This window comes from Bos indicus x Bos taurus, chromosome 16, assembly GCF_003369695.1.
Source record: "Bos indicus x Bos taurus breed Angus x Brahman F1 hybrid chromosome 16, Bos_hybrid_MaternalHap_v2.0, whole genome shotgun sequence".
NCBI lineage: Eukaryota > Metazoa > Chordata > Mammalia > Artiodactyla > Bovidae > Bos > Bos indicus x Bos taurus.
In genome coordinates, this window is record NC_040091.1 from 56,532,056 (window position 1) to 56,559,613 (window position 27,558).

A 27,558-nucleotide genomic window follows, 5' to 3' on the forward strand; every position below is an offset into this window, starting at 1 on the left:
GAAGAGGAACTAAGAAGTCTCTTGATGAAAGTGAAAGTGGAGAGTGAAAAAGTTGGCTTAAAGCTCAACATTCAGAAAACGAAGATCATGGCATTCAGTCCCATCACTTCATGGGAAATAGATGGGGAAACAGTGGAAACAGTGTCAGACTTTATGTTTTTGGGCTCCAAAATCATTGCAGATGGTGACTGCAGCCATGAAATTAAAAGACACTTACTCCTTGGAAGGAAAGTTATGACCAACCTAGATAGCATATTCAAAAGCAGAGACATTTGCCAACAAAAGTCCGTCTAGTCAAGGCTATGGTTTTTCCTGTGGTCATGTATGGATGTGAGAGATGGACTGTGAAGAAGGCTGAGTGCCGAAGAATTGATGCTTTTGAACTGTGGTGTTGGAGAAGACTCTTGAGAGTCCCTTGGACTGCAAGGAGATCCAACCAGTCCATTCTGAAGGAGATCAGCCCTAGGATTTCTTTGGAAGGAATGATGCTGAAGCTGAAACTCCAGTACTTTGGCCACCTTATGCAAAGAGTTGACTCATTGGAAAAGACCCTGATGCTGGGAGGGGTTGGGGGCAGGAGGAGAAGGGGACGACAGAGGATGAGATGGCTAGATGGCATCACCAACTCAATGGATGTGAGTTTGAGTGAACTCCAGGAGTTGGTGATGGACAGGGAGGCCTGGCGTGCTGCGATTCATGGGGTCGCAAAGAGTTGGACACGACTGAGCAACTGAACTGATGCTGTTTTTAAAGAGTCATAATGAATCATAATATCTCAATAATAATAGTTCATTAAAAATACTAGTTCATAAGAAAAAACAATTTGGCTTTTCTATTTTACTAGACAGATTTGGTCCTTATGTTTTGCTAAACGATATTAAAACAAAGACAATACTTTAATGCAATGAAGTTCATCAAACAAAGATTTCTATGACATATAAAATATCTTCATTATTTAGCCTTTATCTGCATTTCCATATTCTTGTTTCACCAATTCAGTAACCAGTAAATACTTTTAGCAAGAATAGTTATTCCTGTCCCAGGAGAAGTCAGAGGGGTACACATGAAAACAATCTGAGGAGCAATTCTGAAATGCAAATGCTTGGTCTCCTCTCTTAAGAGTCCAATTCAGTAGGTCTATAATAGGGCCCAGACGTAAATAATGCTTCAGCTTTTTAAAAAAGACTGATACATTTCAGATTTTTAAAAACACTATTTTATTACTATTTTTTTTACAACATATTATATAACTTACTTACTTGTCTACCTTTCTGTGATTTCCTGAATTTTAGGATTATTTTTTATTTTACTTTAATTTTTTATTTTATAGATGGTAACAAATACAAAGTTATTTTAAAAATAAGTGTTCCCCTGCCTTGTGACCTCAGCTCTCTGAGGGGATCAGGAAAAGTTATAATTTTGTTTCTCATAAAGTGTTTTTTGCTTTTAAGATGAAGGTAACATTTTTTTCGGTAGCTTTCTATAAACTAAGCCAAAGTGCTATGTTTTGACAACATTTCCTCATCACATCTATAGAGCACACATTCTTGCACACTTGTAAGAAAACTACACTGACCTGGCCTGGTGTAGTGTTTCTTCTCATTCACACCAGCCTACCAGAGTAACAGCTCAGTCTTTCCTTATTCACTTTGCAGTAGCATCTATAAGTATCTTGGCTAGAAAATTTTAATATGTAGAACAATTTAATATATTTAATAAAAAATTAATATAATTTAATATATTGGCAATCCTGGTCTCACAATCAGTTGTCTCTGTGACATAAGTATCACTATATACCCAGTTAGAAATAAAGTCTGACAAAATGACTCATAAAAGGAATAAACATAGGGAAGTCAATTCTAAGCTAATAGAAGACAAATAATTTATTATTTTGTCAGCAAAATCTCAGATTTCTGCTTGATTAGTAGTCTGAAAAAGGCATTTACTCAATTTTTCTGGCATGGCAGAAGAACTGTAAAACAAAGAGATAACAAGAATTGAAGAATGAACTGGTGGCAATGAAAGGAAATCAGGAAATGTATATGTAAGAGACTCAAGCACGGGCTTGAGAGCCACTGGTAAAGGGGGCATAACACATAAGACTAGAGGAAAACAGGAGAAGGAAGAGGAACAGGACGCAGGGGAGAAGAAGAAGGGCACTGATAGAAGAAACGGAGGCTGGTAAGGGAGGAGAGAGGAAAGGAGAATCACAAGAGTGAAAGATCAGGGAAGAAGGGCAGAACGGAAAAGGGAAAGATGGAGGGGAAGAAGACAGAGGAAGGAGAGAAGGAAACAAAAGAGAGGGAGAGAAAAGGAAGGAAGAGAAGGAAGGGCAGCTGAGAGAGAGCACTAGAGAACATGAACAAGCAAGAGGCAACACATCTATAGGCAAGAAAAAATTTTCTCTGATTCTGAACTACAACCACAGACAGTTCTATAATGGCAGTGTTCTTTTCACACTCATGTGTGAACTTATGAAAAAACCCACATCTTACTAAAACTTCTTCATTTATATCATAAAAATACATATTTCTTAATAACTACAAATGTTCTTTTCATTTAACGTTGTGTGATAACTCATTTAAAGACTAACCAAAGTTAGATTCACTGGTGGTTCAGAGTGGAAAGAATCTGCCTGCAATGCAGGAGACCTGGGTTTGATCCCTGGGTTGGGAAGATTCTTGCCAGGAGAATTCCATGGAGTGAGGAGCCTGGCGGGCTACAGTGCATGGGGTCACAAAGAGTTGGACACAACTGAGTGACTTCCATTTCACTTTTCAATCTAACAATTTTAAAGCATTTAGCACCTGTTTTTTGACAGGTAATAGCTATGAGTAATAGCTACTCATTGATTCTTTGCTGACTACAACTATCTACCTACATCTGTCCCCAAATTAACTAACCAAGTAGACTTCTATGTTTCCTAAATGAATACTGAAAACTATAGCCTCATAAATTTTAAAATCAAAGTCTAAAATTTTTCATCATAAACTTTCAAGAGCTGCCGTCTACAACATATTTAAATAATAACATTTTAAAATATGAATTAAGTATATCTAATGAAATCTAAACATCACAATAGTTTGATGTTGAACATCACCCATTAAAAATACACATAAATTATTATTTAATAATGGAAAACTTTGTGTAATCTTTTCTTTGAATTTTGTTTCATTTCCTTTGCAAAATAAAATGTATCCAGTCGATTTTATACTGTCTTTTTAGACTGTCTTACTTAGCATTCTCTCCTTTGAAAAAGAAAAATGTACACAATACAAACATTAATTTTCTGTGACCAAAATGCTCTAATTGTAAGACATTTTTTCCACTTGAGTTACGATTAAAGTTATCAGTAAACAATTGATAAAAACCAATAAATTTTGATAATTATTAAACAAAAGTAGTATTTTATCAGGGCTTCCCAGGTGGCACAGTGGTAAGAAACCTGCTAATGCAGGCGACACAAGACATGTGGGTTGGGTCCCTGGTTTGGAAAGATCCCCAGGAGTGGGAAATGGCAACCTGCTCCAGTTTTCTTGCCTGGAAAATTCCACGGACTGAGGAGCCTCGTGGGCTACAGTCCATGGGTTCACAAAAGAATTGCACACGACTGAGTAACTAAGCACACAGCACACAATATTTTATTAGAAATACATGTCTTCGTAAGACGGTTGTAGCACAGCCTCTCCCTCTGCTTTTTGTCTTGGTAACTACAAATGAGTTTACCTACTCTTAGAATTCCATTTTTATTGTTGGTATTAATTTTATTCCTATAGTTTCATTTATAAATTTATACAGATACAGTCATAAAAGATGGAAAATGTCATAGTAATGTCATTCAATTTTTTAAATCCCATGTCTGTGCCCCAAATCACAGTCACCTATTGTTAAAAATATTTTTAATGATTTGACATCTTGATTGGACTGTGCCTTAATTTTTTATTTAACACGAGGAACTACAATCATCTACCTTGTTACCTAGTAATTGAGAGTATTTTACAAATCACAATTTTTGCAAAGTAATAAAATGGTTTTAACAACATCAAACCAATGTGCAGAAATACAATACCTTATCCCAAGCACTTGGGACAGATAAGCTTCATAATTCTAAACTTTTCACTTTTTGAAAGGAAATATGAAACACTCCAAATAAGGGTTGTGTCTGCACTCTGTAACCAAATACATTCATGTTTCTACTGGAAAACTTGTGAACAATTACACGAAGTGGGATATATAAAGATAAGCAGATATCTAATCATGCCATCAAATGAAATGAATTTTTGGTATTCAGAACTTCCAAGATTTTCAAATTGCAGATAATGGACCACTGACCAGTATTAATTGTATCTGTTTATTATCCAACTGAAGTAAGAAGATCTACATCAATACTTAGTGCTAAAGGCTACTTTGATTTGCTCCCATGGAACTTGAAAATAAGGAACAATGTATACACTTTTTGACAAAACTGAAGAAAGAAGTCCTTTAAAGAAAAAAATAAATTTCACACACTTTCACTGTTTCAAGAAATATCTAAAGTAAAAGAACTAAAACAAAGTACAAAATATACTTTTTCTAACACAATGTTTCACTCTTAACAGAAATATTTTTAAGACAAAGGATGACAGCAAGTTACTCAGTAACATTTAGGAAAAAAGAGTTCTTTGTTAGGTAATCCTGAGGTTTTTACAACCTGGCAAAATGTATCATCTTAAGACTCATAATAATGAGTATGCCTTTCTTCTGTAAAACAGAAAAAAGCTATTATAGAAGCTGAAGAAGACAAGGAGGCACTGGCATGGTATCTTAGGCTTCACTGCCAGGCATACCAACTTATATATGAACTTTGAGGATCTACATAAATTCTGAATGCCTTCTACAGAAACCCTGAATACCTCCAGTGTTCCATCAGGGTTTTCTTACTTCAGTTTGGAGACCTTTGCTTCAGATTACATGTCATGTATTTAAGTATGCATTTTTACATGTGAAGATTATAAAGCATACACACAAAGGTAGTAGAGTATTTTTATGTAAAATTTCCCCTGTGATTTCACACAAGGGGAAGCCAGTGAAGGTAATATAATTAGCTAACGTACATTGACACTCAATAATTAACAATTCTTTCATAAACAGAAGATGATTAGAGCCTTGATAATTATGTAGCCTTTATTCACTCAGTATCATAAAATTTCTAAGAACAGAGCATTAATTAGTCATTACCACAAAATTGTGGTATAACAAACTATTCTAAAATTTAATAGCTTAGAGCCATCATTTATTTTCACAGATCTGAGAGACAGCTTAGTGTTGGCTAATTTCAGTAGCACTTCTTTATGAGGCTGAAGGTTGAATGATTTGGCTGGGGCAAATCAGCGCCACTCCAAGTGGCTTTCCTCCTCTCACTGGGACCAGCAGCTGGTTGATCATGTTCTCTTCCTGGTGATGGCAAAGGGGCAAAAGTAAGCAAGCCCAACTGGGAAAGTGCATTTCAAACTTTCTGTCAATTTTATATCTAACATAACTGGAGCCAAAGCAAGTCTCATGGACAAGTTCAAGGTCAGGGTGGGGTTGGTTCTGACAGTGGGAAAAAACTGTTTCATATCAAAGCACATAAGTACACAGAGGAGTAAAGAGCTAAGACCAATAATGCAATTTAATATAAATATTAAAATCTGAAACAAATCTTTCAGCATTAACAATAGCTTAATATTTAAACAGGCCAATTTAATTGGCTCTGCTTTTAATGTAAAATTCGTAGAGTTTAAAACACAGTTTATACAGCTTAAGAGTAATTCAGAACCACTAGAGGAAGAAATAACACTTGAAATATTAAGAGGTACAAGCACTACACATTCATATGTTGAATGGTCACAAAAAGATGAAATAATAATCACTAAACAGAAAGAAAGCTAGCTTAGTGAAACTTTGGAGCTCATGGCTTGTAATACTGACATGGCAACCTATATATGTTTCAAACTAAGATCTCTAGGGGGAAAAAAGAACAATCACATTTTATGTAATTCAATTATGTCCTTTAAGATAATATGTTAACCATGGTCTCTGTCTAATGATATCTGGAACTAAGATACTACTAGCTAAATTTTATTGTCTAGAGCAGTCTTTTGTAATATAGCCTCTTCTCCAATACTTATCCAAATTTTCCCACTAAAGAAATAATATGTAAATTACATGATTCATTACTCTACTGTATTTAGTATATCTAAAAAAACTAACCTTACAAACAAAATGTAAAAACACCAAATAAATGTTCAAGTTCAGAAAAATGATTTCAACTTTTAATGTAAGTATTTCAAAAATATTTAAAGTATTTCATTTGACAGATTTACAATAATCTGCAACAGTAAGCCCTATTCAGAAATAACTTAAAAAAAACAAACAAACAACAACTTCAGGAAAACACACTTTCTGGAACCCATTAAGTAAATCACAAATAACAGGAAGTAAAAATCTTTCTTATTGAGTGAATATTTGAATAAACAATGATACTCATATTTAATCTGGAATTGTTGCTGTTTAGTCACTAAGTTGTGTCTGACCCTTTGCAACGCCATGAACTGTAGCCCACCAGGCTTCTTTGTACATGGGATTTCCCAGGCAAGATTATTGAAGTGAGTTGCTACTTCCTTCTCCAGGGGATCTACCCAACTCAGGGATGAAACCTGTGTCTCCTTCTTGGCAGACAGATTGTTTACCATTGAGCCACCTGGGAAGCCCCATTCTTGCATTAAGCTTATTCTAACAATTCCCTTAAACATAAATGATCATGTCTTTGATGGCGGTTTAGTCACTAAGTCATGTCCGACTCTTGTGACTCCATGGACTATAGTCTGCAAGGCTCCTCTATCCATGGGATTCTCCAGGTAAGAATACTGGAGTGGGCTGCCATTCCCTTCTCCAGGAGATTTTTCGGACCCAGGGATTGAACCAGGTCTTTCTAGTCAAGACAGTAACAGGTAAATTTGGCCTTGAAGTACAAAACGAAGCAGGTCAAAGGCTAACAGAGTTTTACCAAGAGAACGCACTGGTCATGACAGCAAACATCCTCTTCCAATAACACAAAAGAAGACCCTACACGTGGACATCACCAGATGGTCAATCTGAAATCAGACTGATTATATTCTTTGCAGCCAAAGGTGGAGAAGATCTATACAGCTAGCAAAAACAAGACTGGGAGCTGACTGTGGCTCAGATCATGAACTCCTTATTGTCAAATTCAGACTGAAATTGAAGAAAGTAGGGAAAACCACTAGACCATTCAGGTATGACTAAATCAAATCCCTTAGGATTATACAGTGGAAGTGACAAATAGATTCAAGGGATTAGATCTAATAGAGTGCCTGAAGAACTATGGATGGAGGTTCATGACATTGTACAAGAGGCAGTGATTAAGACAATCCCCAAGAAAAAGAACTGTAAAAAGGGAAAATAGTTGTCTGACGAGGCCTTACAAATAGCTGAGAAAAGAGGAGAAGCTAAAGGCAAAGGAGAAAAGGAAAGATACATGTAGTTGAATGCAGAGTTCCAAAGAATAGCAAGGAGAGATAAGAAAGCCTTTCTCAGTGATCAGTGCAAAGAAATAGAGGAAAACGATAGAATGGGAAAGACTAGAGATCTCTTCAAGAAAATTAGATACTAAAGGAACGTTTCATGCAAAGATGGGCACAATTAATGACAGAAATGGTATGGACCTAACAGAAGCAGAAGATATTAAGAGGTGGTAAAAATACACAGAAGAACTATACAAAAAAGATCTTCATGACCCAGATAACCACGATGCTGTGATCACTCACCTAGAGCCAGATATCTCAGAATGTGAAGTCAAGTGGGCTTTAGGAAGCCCACAAAGCTAGTGGAGCTGATGGAATTCCAGGTGAGCTATTTCAAATCCCGAAATATGATGCTGTGAAAGTGCTGCACTCAATATGCCAACAAATTTGGAAAACTCAGCAGTGGCCACAGGACTGGAAACGGTCAGTTTTCATTCCAACCCCAAAGAATGGCAATGCAAAAGAATGTTCAAACTATTGCACAATTGCACTCATCTCACATGCTAGCAAAGTAATGCTCAAAATTCTCCAAGCCAGGCTTCAACAGTACCTGAACTGTGAAGTTAGAGATGTTCAAGCTGGGTTTAGAAAAGGCAGAGGAATCAGAGATCAAATTGCCAACATCTGCTGGATCATTGAAAAAGCAAGAGAGTTTCAGAAAAACATCTACTTCTGCTTTATGGACTATGCCAAAGCCTTTGACTGTGTGGATTACAACAAACTATGGAAAATTGTTCAAGAGATGGAAATACCAGACCACCTTACCTGCCTCCTGAGAAATCTGTATGCCGGTCAAGAAGCAACAGACAGAACCGGACATGGAACAACAGACAGGTTCCAAATCGGGAAAGGAGTATGTCAAGGCTGTATATTGTCACCCTGCTTATTTAACTTGTATGCAGAGTACATCATGCGATATGCCAGGTTGGATGAGGCACAAGCTGGAATCAAGACTGCTGGGAGAAATATCAATAACATCAGATATACAGATGATACCACCCTTATGGCTGAATTAAAGAGCCTCTTAATGAAAGTGAAAGAGAAGAGTGAAAAAGTTGGCTTAACACTCAAGATTCAGGAAACTACGATCATGGCATCTGGTCCCATCACTTCACAGATGGGGAAATAATGGAAACAGAAACTTCATTTTGGGGGGCTCCAAAATCACTGCAGATGGTGACTGCAGCCATGAAATTAAAAGACCCTTGCTCCTTGGAAGAAAAGCTATGACAGACCTAGACAGCATATTAAAAAGCAGAGACATTACTTTGCCAACAAAAGTCCATCTAGTCAAAGCTATGGTTTTTCCAGTAGTCATGGATGGATGTGAGAATTGAACTGTAAAGAAAGCTGAGTGCTGAAGAACTGATGCTTTTGAATTGTGTTGTTGGAGAAGACTCTTGAGAGTCCCTTGGACTGCAAGGAGATCCAACTAGTCCATCCTAAAGAAAGTCAGTCCTTAATATTCATTGGAAGTACTGATGCTGAAGTTGAAACTCCAATACTTTGGTCACCTGATGTGAAGAACTGACTCATCTGAAAAGACCCTGATGCTGGGGAAAATTGAAGGAAGGAGGAAAAGGGGATAACAGAGGATGCGGTGGTTGGAATGGCCTCACCAATTCAATGCACATGAGTTTGAGTAAGCTCTGGGAGTTGGTAATGGACAGGGAAGCCTGGAGTGCTGCAGTCCATGGGGTTGCAAAGAGTCGGACATGACTGAGCGACTGAATTGAACTCCCTTTTTTAATGGTCTGCTCACATTTCCTATGGTCAATGTACATATTCCTAAACAGTGCAGTCTGTTTTGCATGCTCATAAATAGAACTGCAGTGTGTTTTTCTGACACTCTTTCATTCAACATTTATGCTCATTATTCATCCGCATCATTTCATGGAGATGCAGTTCCTTCATTTTCAGTGCTGAAAATGTTCTACAATGTGAATATGCAAACAATACAACTATGTACATTAATTAAATACATGTTTCCCTGGGGTGAGGTTTCTCAAACTTCAATGTGAATAAAAATTATATGGGGAGCCTGTTAAAATAGCTGTTTCCTGTGTCTACCTCTGGAAACTGATTCAGTAGGTGTAGGTCAGGGTGTTAGAATTTGCATTTCTTACAAGCTCCTAGGTGATGCTAATGTTTATGCTTTGAGAAGTAAAGCTGTAGGATATATTTATTATTTCCTTATTTATTTGAAGAGTTTTTCATGTAATATAGACATGAAGATTTTATCACTTATATGTGTTCTAAATATCTTCTCCCAATTAATAACTTTTAAAGAAATTATGTTTTAGGTATTATTTGGTAAATAGAAGTTTTTAATTTTGCTGCAGCCAAATTTATCCACCAAACATTTCATACTTCTCAGTGTTTGCAGTGATTGCTCAATTAGTTTCAAAAAATGAATGATCATGTGCATTATATTAGTAACAGCTGAATAATAAATGCCTGACTTTAAAATATTTCTGCATTTAATGTGAATATAAAATTTCTTGTGAAGTGTATTTTTAATAAAAACCTAGCTAAATGCCACTTACAGGCTGGAAGGCAAGACAGATATAAATAGGTGAAAGATTTACTAGGTGCCTCAAAGTTGCTCTTAAATTCTAGACTATCAAAGGTAGATTTTATGACAAAATAACAGTTTGTTCTTGAATATTGGTGTTAATGCATGCTACTTCCATTTGCATTCACAGAAATTACTTAGAAACTTGAAAACAAAATGTCCTTGACATAGTATAAATAACTGAAACACATGTTTATGAATGCTGTGATGCTAATTAAGATTAAGTAAATATTCAGACACTTAATTTATTTAAATGTGAAGGAAAAGACATTCCCACTGGCAACCACTATATAAAATAAAACACAGACTCTTAGTCTTCAAAAGAAAAAATAACCTTTTTGTTATTTTGTCCAAATCACAAAAATTAGAAAATACTGAAAATGGGGAAACAAATGGTGCATGTTTATATGTATGAAGTGTTTAGTTTGCTGACAGTAACATTGTTTACAGCAACCAAAACTGAAAAGTCTGTTGAAAACACAGTTTAACTAGAATATTTCAGAATTGCTATTTGTTCTAGAAACATTACTCTTTCCCAGTGAATATGTTTATGAGTATAAATATCACTCTTGAATCAGAATAATATGAATTTTACCTTTGACTTACATTAATACCAGTAATTTCTTGGGGTAGGGGACGACACAACTTTAAAGAGTATTACTCAGGAGTACCCAAATTTCCTACCTGTTATCATAATTACAGCTTTAAAATTTGCAAAATGCTTCAAGTTAGTAGTAAGCAAGCAGGTCTACCATTCTATTAAAACCACAGAGTGTTAAGAGTTCTATTTACTTTAGGGTAACAGTGCTCTCTCAAACTGGCTTTAGAGAGGATGAACCGGAGGAAAAATAGTTTTCCTTTTTCTACTCAATAAGAAAACACCATGTAGTAATCTAGTAAAAAGACAACTAATAAATGCCTTTACCCTTATGTCAAAAATTGTGTTCTCTCCTCTGGCAAATGCTTCAGAAAATCTCAGGGCTTAAAAACAGATTTTAAATGGTTTAAAATAAAATCTAAAGCCTTTTTCTCAATATTTAATACAAAAAATATAGTTTAAAACTCTGTAGTCTACTTTTTTCAAGGGGACCATGACCTAGAATTCAATATTTTAAAAGAAGTACTTGCAAACATTTAGTCCACCTTAAGAAATTTTTCATGCTCTAAGTTCTAGTAAAAAAAAAAAAGAAAAAAAAAACTAACCAACCAATCAATGCCCCCCAAAAGCCATCTTTTTATATTATGTTAAAAGGTGAAAGAGCAAAATGATGAGCACAAAGAGAGAGATGAACTCGTTATCAAATGGAAATATAAGATCTAAAAAGCTTAGAATTAGCATTAGGCATCATTACCCAAGTAGGATCCACAGTGCCCTTTCAACCAGGAGTCAATCTGTAATTGGTGGGGAGTTCACATACTAATTATGTATTATCATAACTTCAAAAGCAATGTTTAAAAATGTACAGCCCGTTCCCAACGTCGAATTCATCATCACAAATGATATTTAATAAGCAACCTCATGATAATGATTCTCTAAGTCTCTCAGGGGCAAAATAAATGGTACAGCTGAAGAGAGGCTGATGTTTTATAGTTTAAGGAGAAACATCTAGGTAATAGCCTGCATTCTAAGAAATATTTCAATTCTAAATGAAGATGATTCAGTATCAGTCACTGTCTTCCAGTAATAGTTTGTTTTTGTTTTTTTTTTACTATGATTAAAGGCATTGATTCTAACCCCTATTTCAAAGCCAGGAAAAGTAAGTCCTTAACTCACATCAACTATTCAGCATTATGAAGGATGGGGCAGATGACATTTAGTATCCGTTCCCAGCACCTTATAGAATTTACAGCCAATGGAAGATGGAAAGTAAAAACTATATTGCCCAGATTCTCATGTAGCTATGCTTCTAGATGTGAATCAGATTTCACAATGGGATGCACTTATGTATGATTTGAAAGGTTGGAATTCTGTGGTCATTCTGCGTTGGAAATATCTGTTGCAAGCATCACTGTAAAGATGTGGATGTTCTCTGGAACAGATGCAATACTGTGGCAATTACAGTGTCTGCTACAGAGTCTGCGGCTCTGTGGCAATTACAGTGAATTTTTGATCCTTTGGTTACAGCCATGGCATCACATTCTCGATCTCAACAAACGTTGATCACAACAGTTCCAATGGCCAAGAAAGAAAGAACAGTTCTCCTAGCTTACGTATACTGAGAGTGAGTTAAGAGTCATTCTAGAAGGTTCAGTTTGCATATCTCCAACTCTTCTAATAATCAAATTTGCATAAGAACATTAAAAACAGTGGGAATGTGTGGTGTTCTGGCCCCTGAAGCACCACCCACCACACACAACCCAACATAAACACACACACATACATGCACTTTGAAGAAGGTAACAAATATTTAGCTAGAACAACGAAGAAGAAAAAAGACAGAAGACAGAAATGACCAATCAAGAATGAAAGAAGGAATATTACAACTGAAACTACAGAACACTAAAGGAAGAGGAAATTTAAAGGAATTAGATCACAAGAGAATGTTATGAACAACTTTACGCCCACTAATTAGAAAAATTAAATTTACAAGTTCCTAGAAAGGCAATGACTACCAAAAAGAACTTCAAGAAGAAATAGACAATCTGAATAGACTTATAAAAAGTAAAGAAACTGAACTAGGTAATATAAAATTTTTCCACAAAGAAAAGTCCAAGTCCAGAGGGTTTCACTGATACACTCTGCCAAGTATTTAAAGAAGAAATAATAATAATCCTTAACAAACTCATTCAGTAAGCAAATGAGGAAACAATTTCCAAGTCATTCTATGAGGCCAATAGTACTTTAGCAAACTAAATCCAGCAACAAGTAAAAAGAATTTCACAATGTGATCAAGACGGATTTTTCCCAGGAATGGAAAGTTGCTTTAACATTAAAACAACAACTCCCCCACTTCATATTATTATAATAAATAACATAAAAAACAACACCCCCCCCACCTCATATTATTATAATAAATAACATAAATCACAAGATCATCTCAATATAGGTAGAAAAACCTTAGACAATATCTAATAATATAATAATACATACTTTTCACAACTAGGAATAGAAGGAAACTTAACCTGATAAAGGGTATCTACAAAAACTCACAGCTAACATCACACTTCATTGTGAATGAATACTTTCCCCCAAGATAAAGAAATCCTTTCTGCCAGTTTCATTCAGTATTATATAAGAGCTTTTAATTCATACAATAAAGCAAAAAAGCATTAACATAGTAAAAGAAGAATTAAAATTATTCTTATTCACAGATGATACAATCCTAAATATAGAAAATCTCAAGAAATTCACCTTAAAACTATGAAAAAACAAAACAAAACATGAGTACCAAGATTACAGGATGCAAAATCAATATGCAAAAAACTGATTGTATTTCTGAAGCCTCGCAACAAACAATCCAAAAATAAAATTAAGACAACAATGCCATTCAGTAATAAAACATTTAGGAGTAAATTTAACAAAAGAAGTTCAAGACTTACATACTGAAAGTTATAAAATACAGATGTTAAAAATGGTTAAAAAGGAGACAGAGGATTATAGACCAATTTATGTTTACAGGTATTAAAAATATAAGCCAAAAAGTCTAGCAATTTATCAAAAGAATTCCACATTAATGCTAAACCTAAATTTTAGGTTTACTCTAGAAACACAAATAAGGTATCAGAAAATGTATAAGCATATCTCAACAAATTAAACCATATGATTATATAACATGATGCTGAAAAGGCACCTGATAATATACTGAATTTGCTCTTAACTAAGAAACAGTTAAATAAATGATTTGAATTTAATGAATGCTATTCTTCAGGGAATTCCCTGGCAGTCCAATGGTTAGGACTCTGCACTTCTACTGTCAAAGGCCTGGGTTCAATTCCTGCTCAGGGAAGTAAGATCCTGCAAGGCATGTAGCAAGGCCAAAAAACTTTTAAAAACCCACAAAACTATTCTTCAAAAGGGGATATCATGAACAGAAAACCACTAAAGCTGATTCAACTAAAGGAAATACATGGGAAAAGTACCTATAATTGTATCATATAACATGCCTTTTAACAAAAGAGAATGTAAAAAATCATTACAAAAGAAAAAAATACAACCATCATTTTTGGCTACTACCAAATATAAACAGATAGCCCAAAGGCTATCTGGTAATAAAAAGTTACCAGATTTAATAAGAACAATGCCTAGATATAATACAAATATTCAAATATCAACAGTTTTTTGTTTTTTACTCTCAGCAAACAGTAGTTAAAGGAATGGAAAAAAATAACAACAAAATTATAGAAACAGAAAAAAATTAACCAGAAAGACCTAAAACCTAAGCAAAAAAAACTAAAACTAAAAATCTCTTTGAAAGATAGAAAATAATCCAAACAAACAAAAAGATATCCCATGTAACTATAGTAAGATGAACTATCTTAATAGCACTGGTTCCAAAATTAACTAATAAATATAGGGTAATTCAGATGAGAATACCAGAAGAATTTTTCTAGAACTGGAAAAATATAAATCTTAAAGCTTACATGGAAATGTAAAAATTAACTAAGAAATCCATGATAATTTAACACAGTGAGGACAAAACTGCCTGCCAGACAGTTGAGGCATTTTTAAAGTAGATCCTTTCCAGGAAGGAGAAATTTTAAAGATGTTCATGTCTGGCATTTGTACATATTTTATATTGATTATAAATATGATCATCATTTTTCTATTAAAAATGATGACTAATAGTGTGTTTATAACATTAAAAAACTCAAAAAACTACTTTATCTAAATGACTGATAAGTATTAATTAATGAAAATACCTTAGCAATTATTGAGCATCATATTCTAAGAGCTTTACAAATAGCATCTTCCTTTCATAATCCTCATAAGAGTCCCAAAAGATGTATCTCTATTTTAAGGATAAGGAACTTGGGGAGAGAATTTAATCAACTTGCCCAAAGTAACATTTCTAGTCAGTGAAAAAGAAGGATTTAAATAGAGAATACTAGTTCCCAATGGAAAAGAGCAGCATACTGGGGGGAAAAGGTATCTGCTAATGAAAAGGAATTCTACCCACATATACATGTTCTCCTGGAATTTAACTATGAAAGTATGTTAGTATCCAAGTGAAATACACAGTAAGTTGGAATAAGGAAAAGATGTAATGACAAATTAAGATTTAAATTTACCTTTTAAAAAAGTAATTACTGTGTTCATGATATTGTGCTGCTGCTAAGTTGCTTCAGTCGTGTCCGACTCTGTGTGACCCCACAGACGGCAGCCCACCAGGCTTCCCCGTCCTTGGGATTCTCCAGGCAAGAACACTGGAGTGGGTTTCCATTTCCTTCTCCGATGCATGAAAGTGAAAAGTGAAAGTAAAGTCTCTCAGTCGTGTCCGACTGTAGCGACTCCATGGACTGCAGCCTACCAGGCTCCTCCGTCCATGGGATTTTCCAGGCAAGAGTACTGGAGTGGGGTGCCATTGCCTTCTCCGTGATATTGTGCTAGATTATGTTTATTTTTTTAACCGAGATTATCAATAAAAAAAAAAATGAATCAAGAATCAAGGAGATTTAGCAAAGCAAAAGTTAAAATACAAGTGTTCACAGAATCTCACCAATTCCTCAATAGTATTGATAAATTGGAGTTTATCAATTTATCACAAAATGCTAACATGATTTATTAATAGAGCTGCCAAACAAAACTACAAGATGCCTAGTTAAATTTGAATTTCATGTAAATAGTAACATTTTTAGATCAGCATGTTCCAATATTGCATGGGATATAGTTTTACTAAAAAGTATTTGCTGTTTAATCTGAAATTAAACTTAACTGGATGTTTCTGTATTCTTATTTGCTCAATCTTAGCACCCTATTATCTAAGAAAATACACAGATTTTCCAAATTAAAAAAAAAAAAAAATACAAGTGTTCACTGTTTCAGTAAACACTCAAGGTAGGAAATCAGATAAGAAGACAAAGGAATTAAGAGTAGAGTGATCACATAATTAACCATTCAACCCAGAACAGTTTTGAGAATGAAAGAAGGGCCTAACAGTTATTATAATGGTAAGACAAATATAAACTAGGACTTCCCCAGGCAAACGCAGACATTTGGTCATCCTAGTTAAGAAAAATACTTTTAACAAAAAATTCTTTGGTATGACTTTTTTTTAGTACTTACTATGTTAGCATGTACTCCACAATATAAGATTTAATCTATCTTATTCACTGTCCCTAGATGGGTGCTTTGTACACAGTAGGCACTCAATAACTGTTCAAGGTTTTATAGTAGGTTTCCTTTCATTTAAAAACAAAAGGTTTCCTGTGTCTATACAATATTTTAAGCATCATTATGACCTAAATTTGTAAACAAGCATAAATCCAGGTATGCAAAGACTTAGAGGAACAAAAATAATCAACAAACACATCTTTATGTATTAAACATGGGAGATGCAATGCTAAAATTAAAGCACAGCAATTAATGAGTAAAAATGGTATACTACATACTTCTAATTTAGAGTGCAATAATGAAAACAAAGTTTAAACCTACAAAGAAAGGCAAAACTAATACAATATTGTAAAGTTTAAAAATAAAATCAAATTAAAAAAATAATAAATAAAGTTAGTCATGAAAACTGACACCAAAAGAAGACAAATCTTTCATTTCTTACCTGCACAGCCGAAAGCCAAATGGTATCTAGAAGAAGGACTGAATTTAACACAGCACACATTAGCCTTCGCCTCAATGCTTGCCACTGAGTTATCCAGGTTGGTAGACCATAGCTTCACTAAGAATAAGTAACAATAAAAACGAAAATAAACAATACATTAGCCAATACTTCTACAAACTTCCTGCTACAGCTGTCTTTTCATGGTAATCTAAGTATTTTGATTTAGTAGGATCAAAAATATTCAAACTAAATGAATAATGTTCAATAAAACAGTATATTTAAGCCAACAGAGCTTAGTTTCAAAGTCAGAAAACCACATAGATAATATATAATGAGAGAAAATATGATCTATTAACTAAAGCATACAAGACAGGTTAAAAAAAAAAAAAGTAGTCTGGAAACACGTGTATATTTGTTTTAGCATTCTTTAAGTTGTGTACATGTATGAGCAGGGAAACTAGATGGCTTATCTTCCAACCTATCTAACTTTTGAGAACTTCACACACACATTTTCACATGTATGATATATATATATACGTGTGTGTGTGCATATATATATATATATCACATTGTATATATGATATACACAAATGTCACTTAAAGTACCTAGAAGCAGTTCTTATTTTATCTTTCACTTAAGAATTCCATGATTTTAAAATTTTATGTGGGAAACAGAAAGAGACTCACAGACTTAGAGAATGAACTTATGGTTGCTGGGAGGAAGGGAAACTTAGGGAGTTTGGGATGGACATGTACATACTGCTATATTTGAAATGGATAACCAATAAGGGCCTACAGTATAGCATATGGAACTCTGCTCAATGTTATGTGACCGCCTGAATGGAGAGGAGTTAGGGGAAGAATGGATACACGTATATGTATGACTGAGTCCCTTTGCTGTACACCTGAAACTATCACAACATTGTTAATTGGTTATGTGTGTGTGCTCAGTTGCTCAGGCATGTCCGACTCTTTACAATCTCATGGACTGCAGCCTGTCAGTCTCCTCTGTCCATGGGATTTTCCAGGCAAGAATACTGGAGTGGGTTGCCATTTCCTCTTCCAGGGAATCTTCCCGATCCAGGGATTGAACCTGTGTCTCCTGCATTGTCTGGTGGATTCTTTACCACTGAGCCATCTGAGAAGCTTTTAAAGTCAGTACTATCTCAATCAATATCCCAGCAGAATTTTCTATAGATACTAGTAACTTGATCCTAAAATGTTTGTGGAAAAACAGAAACTGAAGAGTTAAAATAATTTTCAAGAATAAAGATGAAGGGCTCACACTAAATGATTCCAAGACTTAAGCTACAAAGCAAGACAATGCAGTACAGTAAAGAAGAAATACAAAGATCAATGTAGAATCAAAAAAGTGTCATACTCCTGTATCAGAAATGGACAGATCCAGGAAGCAGAAAATCATAAGAATGTAGTTGAACTCAATAATAAATCAAACTGGATATAACTGATATCTACATATTACTTTAACAACAGTAGGATACACATTCTTCCCAAACTCACATGGATAATTCATTAAGACAGATCACACTCTGGGCCATAAAACACCTTCACACACACACACACACACACACACACACAAGAAACCATGTATTGCTCAGACTACAACGGATTATATTTGGAGATCAAACAACATACTTCTAAGTAATACATAAGTCAAATAAGAAACCTAAAGCAAAAATTAAGAATATTTTGAACTAAATGAGAATGAAAATATAATTTAAAAAAGAAATCTGTGGGATGCATCACTCAGAGGAAAATCTATAGCACTGAATGCATATATTAGCAAGAAAAATGATCTAAAATCAATAATCTTCCAATTAAGGGAACTAGAAAAAGAAGAGCAAATTAAATCCAAAGTAAGCAGAAGAGAAGTAATACAAATCTGAAGAAAAATCAGTAAGTTAAATCAGAAAGTCAATAGAGAAAATCAATGAAACCAAAAGCTCATTTAAAAAGCCTAAACTGACAAGCCTCAAGGTAATCCTTAACAAAATCTCAATGAAGTTTTTTGCAGAAATAGAATAAAACACATTCTAAAATTCATATGGAATCTCAGTAGGCCTAAAAGAGCCAAAACAATCTTGAAAAAGAAGAAAAAATAATGGAAGACTCACTTCCCAACTTCAACACAAAGCTACAGTAATCAAAACAGTGTGGCAGTGGCAGAAAGACAAACAATGGAAGAGAAGAAAGTTCAAAAATAAACCCTCACAGATATGATCAAATGATTTTTAACAAAGGTGCTAAGATCTTTCAATGGGGAAAGGATAATCTTTTCAACAAGTGGTGTTGGGAAGACTGGATATTAGCACGTAAAAAATGAAGTCAGACCATTACTTTATACCTTATACAAAAGTTAACCCCAAATGGATCAAGGCCACAAATGTCAGAGCTAAAACTATAAAACCATTAAAGAAAAAGCTTTATTGCATTGGATTCAGCAGTGCCTTTTGAACATGATGCGAAAAGCATAGGCAATAAAAGAAAAAATAGGCAATCTGCATTTCATCAATATGAAAAAGCTGTGTAGATCAGAGCACACTATCAACAAATAATATATCTGATAAGGAATTAATATCTAAGATACTGAGAGTATGCTTGAAATTCAATAGCAGTGAGAAAAAATACAATCAAAATGGGCACAGGGCTTCAATAAACTTTTCTTCCCTGGTGGCTCAGATGGTAAAAGCATCTGCCTACAATGTGGGAGACCCAGGTTCGATCCCTGGGTTGGGAAGATCCCCTGGAGAAGGAAATGGCAGCCCACTCCAGTATTGTTGCCTGGAAAATCCCATGGACAGAGGAGCCTGGCAGGCTGCAGTCCATGGGGTCGCAAAGAGTCGGACACGACTTCACTTTCACTTTCTCAGAAGACATACAAATAGCCAATAAGCACATGAAAAAATGCTTGACATCACTATCATTGAAGAAATGAAAGCGAAACAAAACCACAATAAAGTACCACTTCACATCCATTAAAATCATTTTTAAAAAAGAGGGGAAAGAACAGGTATTGGCAAGGAAGTGGAGAAACAGAAATAGTTGGGTGCTGTTGGTGGGGATATAAAATGGTGCAGCCATTTTGGGAAACAGAATGGCAGTTTCTAAAAAATTAAGTATATATATCATATGACCCAGTAATTTCATTTCTGAGAATATGCCCAGAAGAACTTAATACAGGGATATGAAGAGATATTTTGCCATTCATATTCATAGCAACGTTATTTATAATACCCCAAAAGTGGAAGCAACCCAAGATCCATCCACCAATCAACAAATGAAACAAAATGTGATATATCTATACAAGAGATTATTTTTCAGTCTTATTAAAGATGGAAATTCTAACATAAGCTACAACATGGAAAATTCTAGAAGACATTATGCTGAGTAAAATACAACAGTCACAAAGGACAAATGCTCACATACGACACTGAAGAGTGCTAGTAAATTTCACAGAGACGGAAAGGAGAAGGGAGACTGCCAGGAGCTGGTGAAGGGGGAAGGAGGAGTTACTGCTTCAGTAAAACAGAAACAGTTTCTGAAACAGAGTTTCAGGTTTGCAACATGAAAAAAGTTCTACAGATTGACAATGATGAAGACAAATTGAAGATAATTAATGCCACTGAATAGTATACTTAAAATGGTTAATTATATGTGTATTTTAAAACAATTTAAAATCAATAAGTAATTAAAAAAAATCTCTTCCTAATTAAAATTGTTCTGCTAAAATTACTTATATTTTCCTGAGGAAACTAGCCAGTCACCACCTTTGAACAAATATTAATCTTCAGTACAAAAACACAGTACTCTCAATAAAGGCTACCCCATTACATTATTTTTAAAAAGTATTTAACATTGATTAGTGAAGCTCTGTATTACAACATTAAAAAAAAAATCAATTATAACACAATGCTCTATTTTAGAAATTCAAAGATAATTTCTTACAGCAATCATGAAGGAAAATGTTACAATCCATATATACTGTGGATAAACAACTTGTTACCTCTCTTTGATCCAAAACTTTCTGAAGGGCAGTCCAGTCACGTCATTTCTCTTTTACAGAATAGGACAGCTCTATCATTCAAACTACTGCACAATTGCACTCATTTCACATGCTAGCAAAAGTAATGCTCAAAATTTTCCATGCTAGGCTTCAATAGTACCTGAACTGAGAATTCTGAAATGTTCAAGCTGGATTTAGAAAGGGCAGAGGAACCAGAGATCAAATTGCCAACACTGCTGGATCATAGAAAAAGCAAGAGAATTGCAGAAAAACATCTACTTCTGCTTCACTGACTATGCTAAAGCCTTTGACTGTGTAGATCAGAACAAACCATGGAAAATTCTTAAACAGATGGGAATACCAGACCATCTCATCTGCCTTCTGAGAAACCTGTATGCAGGTCAAGAAGCAACAGTTAAAACCGGACATAGAACAAAGGATTGGTTCCAAACTGGGAAAGGAGTACGTCAAGGCTGTAGACTGTCACCCTGCTTATTTAACTTACATGCAGAGTACATCATGTGAAATGCTGGGTTTGATGAAGCACAAGCTGGAATCAAGATTGCGGGGAGAAATACCAATAACCTCAGATATGCAGGTGACACCATCCTTATGGCAGAAAGTGAAGAGGAACTAAAGAGTCTCTTAATGAAGGTGAAACAAGAGAGTGAAAAAGCTGACTTAAAACTCAACACTCCTAAAACAAAGATCATGGCATCCAGTCATAGATGGGTAAACAATGCAAACAGTGACAGATTTTTATTTTCTTGGACCCCAAAATCACTGCAGATGGTGACTTCAGCCATGAAATTAAAAGACCCTTGCTCCCTAGAAGAAAAGCTATGACAAACTTAGACAGCATATTAAAAAGCAGAGATATTACTTTGCCAACAAAGGTCTGTCTAGTAAAAGCTATGGTTTTTCCAGTAGTAGTTTATGGATGTGAGAGTTGGACCATAAAGAAAGCAGAGCTGAAGAATTGATGCTTTTGAAATGTGGTGTTGAAAAAGACTCCTGAGAGTCTGTTGGGCTGCAAGATCAAACCAGTCAATCCTAAAGGCAATGAGTCCTGAATGTTCAATGGAAGGACTCATGCTGAAGCTGAAGCTCCAATACTTGGGCCACATGATGTGAAGAGCAGACTCATTAGAAAAGACCCTGATACTGGGAAAGATTGAAGGCAGGAGGAGAAGGGGACAACTGTGAATGAGATGGTTGGATGGCATCACCAACCCAATGGACATGAGTTTGGGCAAACTCCAGGAGATGATGAAGCACAGGGAAGCCTGGTGTGCCGCAGTCCAAGGGGTCACAAAGAGTCGGACACAACTGAGAGACTGAACAACAAAAACAACAATCATTGTGAAATAAAGTTTTAAATGCTAGAACTACCCCTGCCTATGTATTCACTAGTCTGCAAGTTACATATTGAAAAGAAGGAAAGGGCCAAGATAAAAGAAATCTGTTACCAGGGCTTTATAAATCTAATCTTGAGAAGAAACAGGCCAAAACAAGACAATAACAGAAAAGAATGAACAGTAAAGACAGATATACACACACATACATACACAAAAATAGAAAGATCAATTAAATGGCAGAAAGAAATATAGAATTTCTGCCTTGAAACATGATGAACTTCATTAAAAGATTTTGGTATACACTCAGAATTTAATACAATTCAGAATGCAGTGATGTCTAAATATTTCAACGAAAAAGTTCACTTCACAGTATATATAAAGGAACTGGTTATAAATACATCACAGTGTGGCATGAATTCAGAAAAAATTATTATAATGAAGATGCAAAATATTCATTTTTCTTTCACTCCAAGAAACATAGGTTTTTGTGCTTATTAGACTATTTTTAGAATAATCAGTAATTGCAAAGGATCACTATGGGTTTCAATAAATATCTGTATTTCTGTTAGGTTTTAAAAGGAATTAAGTCAGGGGAGGAGACCCAAATAGTACCTTTTGCATCATCAGAACCTGAAGCCAAGAGTTTAGGATCCATCAAATTAAAGTCAACACTCCAACATCTCTTCTCATGCTCCTAGATGTAGAAGGAAGACAAAGTAGTCTCAGAATATAGATCTTAAATAAAGCAAAATAAATAAACATAGTTGATACCAATTTATCACTATGGTGGGAGGGAAAAAGAACTGGCTATGAAAATAAAGGAGATGCAAAGTAGCTCATAAACTTTTTAAATATACATTTATATAATTACCACTTTTGGAAATTTATTTGATATATCCTACTGCAAAGAGTCTGAAGAGATGCATCAGAAAAGCATTACTGGAATTACATAGGTAGATGTTGGATAGCATTCCTGACTAGATGGACATGAGTTTGAGCAAGCTCTGGGAGTTGGTGACAGACAGGGAAGCCTGGCGTGCTGCAGTCCATGGGGTCGCAAAGAGCAGCTGAACTGAGGAACTGAGGAAATGCTAAATAATGATTTTAAATTTGTAATTATAAAATGCATGAAGCTCTATAATTATTAAAAAGTACAAATGTGATTCTTGCAACAAGCTCCAATATTTTGGCCACCTGATGCAAAGAGTCACTGGAAAAGACCCTGATGCTGGGAAAGATTGAGGGCAGAAGGAAAACAGGATGACAGAGGATAAGATTGTTGGATGTCATCATCGACTCAATGGACATGACTTTGAACAAACTCTGGAGATAGTGATGGACAGGGAATCTGGTGTGCTGCAGTCCATGGGATTGCAAAGAGTTGGATACAACTGAGCGACTGAACAGTAACAACAACAACAGGTAAGTAGTATTCTTATTTACCTGATAGACCTTTGACCTCTGTCCTGTGAATCCATCCCATAGAATGACGGTGCCTTCATAATCACTGCTGGCTAATAGATTCTTATGATAACTACTCCAACTGATACAGCTGAAAGAAAGGGATATTAAGTTAAGCCTTATTTTACATAAAAATAAACAGCAATGGATACAAAGAATTTGGATGTGGTCAGAAAGATTAGAACCCTTTCAAAATGGTCTACATGAGTTCACAATAATTATTCTGCCCACAATCCATCAAGGAAGAAGGCATCAAATAATTCCCAGATTTTTCAATTGAAACTACCCAGTTACAAACCATAACCACTCTTCACTCTCATCACCAGTTAGAAGACAGATATGGTGTGCCTAAAGTTGCTACTGGCCATCCTTGACACATGAAGAATACATGTGTCGATACGGTAGGTGGAGATAACAGAGGCCAGGGGGGCACACATGTCACGGCAGAGACCAAATCAGACCCTTCAGGCCCCTACATCCAGTTGTGTCAGATCATACAAGCCAGTAAACTAGTCTGAATTGAGTCTCTGTGTTTACAGACAAATGTTGACTAATGTAAGTGTATGACTCAAATTTCAATAAAATGCATTTAACAGAATTAAACTTCTAACACTTATGGTTTCGGCTATTCTCAAATGTTCCAACATTGAGAATGCAACATCTAAAAATATATGCTTTTGGTTAGATATATATGTGCATCACACATACAGTAAAGCTAATGTATATTAAAGGAAAAAGTCACTTAGAAAGCAAAGCAGCTGGCCTAGGTGATTTCCAAGCACATGAACACAAAGCCTTTTTGCTGTCTTCTAGCTGTACTCGTGCTACATTTTAGGCTTTGAAGAGTTTATTTGCAACTTTAGATGTACTTATTAGAATTTCTGGGAGAAATTACATGGAACAGTCAAGAGCCTTGGATTTAGTCAGACCTGAGCTTAAATTCCAGATCTGCAACTTACTAGTTGTGGCTTTGGGTAATTCAGTTCACTTTCACAACTGGTGTGCTCCAAATGGGTTTCAGGGAAGCTTACATATTGACCCTTTCAGCCCCAAGTCCATTGTTTCCAGATTTGAACAGTTTCCTTCTCTTTATTCCAAGGTGCATAAAATACTACCACATTGCTTTATATCTGTCAAGACAGACAAGGTAAACCCTCTAATCCATATTTTCATTATGGTAACATTTATTATGAATTCTTGATATGGGTCAAGTATTGTGCTGAGTGCATCATGTGGATTTATTTTAAGTATAATCCTATGAAATAGGTATTACTATTAGAGCCTCTATTTTACAAATTAGTAGCATGATACGGTTAAGAGCAAGATTCTGTTTGAATCTTGGCTACTCCAGAGACGAGCTGTACAACCATCAACAAGTTAATGAACCCTTTCTGTGCTTCAGCTTTCTTGTGTATAAAACAGGGTAATGATGGTCTGCATAAGACACAGAACTTATGATAATGCCTGCCACTGAAGAATTCAATAAAATTATGTCTCACTCATGCTGCATTCTTTTCACTTAGGAATAAAGTATATAAACTAAGTAGATAACCATTATACATTCTCAATGATGAGCACCAGTTATATCAGTCTACCATTTTTATATGAATTAGGAAACAGAAAAGAAAGTTATACAAATAAAGACTACAGTACTTGCTATATTATTAACATTATTAAAGTGACCATATATATTATGTGTCATTCATCCAAATAAAAAAGGGATAAGAATGACTAGAAAATGTTCGAAGTTTTAAACAAATTTACTATTAGTTTCTTGATGTCACTCCCTTTGAAGCCAGTGCCTATGAAAATACCTTAGGAAGTTTGTTTTAAACATGAAGATTCTAGCATTCCTTTTAGATTTTGTGGGGGCAGATCAGAAGTTGGGTCTAGTTTCTGCAGTTTGAACAGTACTCCAGGTTTAAAAAGCACTCGTTATAAACTCTAACCCTTAATACATGAAACTTAAACATTATGCCCTCACAAAAAGACACATACCATTCTTGTGAAAAGAATTCTTAAAATTATAAACAATTATAATAGTTAGAGATATGTGCATGCTAGAGGAAAAATTCCAGACTTTGAGATACTATTCACTGGGCATATAGTAATCCATGAAACATCATCTACAGTAGAGACATTTATTTGATTGAATGAAAGAAGATTTTCATTTGGCAAATAGAAAAATAGAAAAACTACTAACCCCCACAGGGAAAAAGTGATCAATATCTATAAAAAAGATATTCTGATGTATCTTCTATATATAATTAATAATGTTTATCTCGAACGAATAAGATGTCACATGAAAAGGTAAAAATAACAAACAAACTAATCACAGATACTGCTACATACACACTACATTATGCCAAGTAAATAATGTAAATACCTGATTTTGGAATTGCAGGTCATTTCATTTTCAGGGTAATGAATATCCACCGCATCCTGAATGACTGTGCCATACTCATAGACTTTGATCTTCTTTGTAACTCCAGCAATTGCAAAGTAGTCACAATCCCGGTCAAATTCAATACTAAGGAACGAAGTACATACTTGGGTCAGTAAGACTATTTACCTATCCTTGTGATGTTACGATGAAAACATTTCAAATTTGGTTTTTTCCTCCCCAATTTCTAAAGTGATTCTATCTACAATGATACTAGATCTACTTGAAATGCCTTCAAACTGTATTAGGCTTATGGAGATTAAGTCATTATCAAGACATGTAAAATTAAGAGTGGCGGAGAACTGCATAGCTATACAATTCTGAACCACAGATGGTTTTTTGGTTCGTAGAAACTTGACATGATTTTCAATTCATCTTTAGTAACCATATTACAACATACCAAACTGTCAAGGCTAACAAGCTACACTGTAAAAGTAGTGAGGGAAGATTTAATGGTTTGGTATATTAAAAATACATCAAAAGAGAAGAGTCAATAAGCCTTTTCCTTAATTTTAGCTTTTTCTCTATCTACCATTCTGTGTAGATGACAGAATTTCACAATATTTAATGTTGTTTTAATAAATTAATGAGTACACAAGCTGAATTATGACACAACTAAGAAGGTATAACAATAAAGGATAAAATATACATATGAATGGAATCATTAAATAATCATTATGTTTCCTCCAATCATTTCTCACCTTCCAATCTCTGACTTATGAACCACAAACAAACAGAGGAAAACTTAAGTAAAAATTTTTCCTTCTTTTCAAGTTACTTAAGAGAATTCACCTCTCTTACTGACTTTTTATACAAGTTTCAAAATAAGTAACTCCAAAGCACAACACAAGGTTTTATTCATCTTTAAAGACCATAACTTGGAGTCCTAAAAAAGTTATTATATAATCGACAAGAATGTTAAGTAAACCTAATGGAATTAAGAGTAAAATGAATCATCACACACATTATTTCTCAAAGAGTTAAATATCCTTTCTAGAAGCTCAGTCATAAAGTTAGAGAATACATAAGAATTATTGATCTTTAACTAATTACATAATAATACCAATAATAGATAATATTCATTGATCACTCACTCACTATAATCACTATACAAACTAACTCCTTAAATTCTCATAATAACCCTATGAAATAGGTATTAATCTATCCACATTTTATATATGAGAAAACTAAGGACTGGAGTTGAGTAACTTGCCCAAAGCATCTTATAAGTTGCTAAAATGATATGGTAGTGCTCTGCATATTTTAAGCATTCACCAAGGGCATACAAATAACTACATGACATATTTTTCTTTATAGATTAACTGTGACATCTTTTTACCAAAAAGTATATGGTTAATTAATAATATAGTAAGAAGCTTTGCTAAGCTGACAATGAATAAGGAAAATAAGTACACATCA

The 27,558-nt window shown here is 34.7% G+C and overlaps 1 protein-coding gene across 4 annotated transcripts in view; it reads right to left on the minus strand.

Annotated features, from left to right (window-relative positions):
• The window catches only part of COP1 (COP1, E3 ubiquitin ligase), a 226,045-nt gene that overhangs the window by 59,922 nt on the left and 138,565 nt on the right, over positions 1-27,558 (minus strand). For 3 of the 4 annotated variants that reach the window (XM_027565409.1, XM_027565410.1, XM_027565408.1), the window contains 4 exons: positions 26,083-26,226; positions 23,679-23,787; positions 22,848-22,929; positions 16,854-16,970 (listed from right to left, as the gene is read on the minus strand). In XM_027565409.1, the coding sequence (XP_027421210.1) occupies positions 16,854-16,970; positions 22,848-22,929; positions 23,679-23,787; positions 26,083-26,226 (452 nt within the window). Of the gene's footprint in view, positions 1-5,143; positions 5,434-16,853; positions 16,971-22,847; positions 22,930-23,678; positions 23,788-26,082; positions 26,227-27,558 lie in introns of those variants that run through there. The other variant, XM_027565411.1, reaches the window with a different exon arrangement.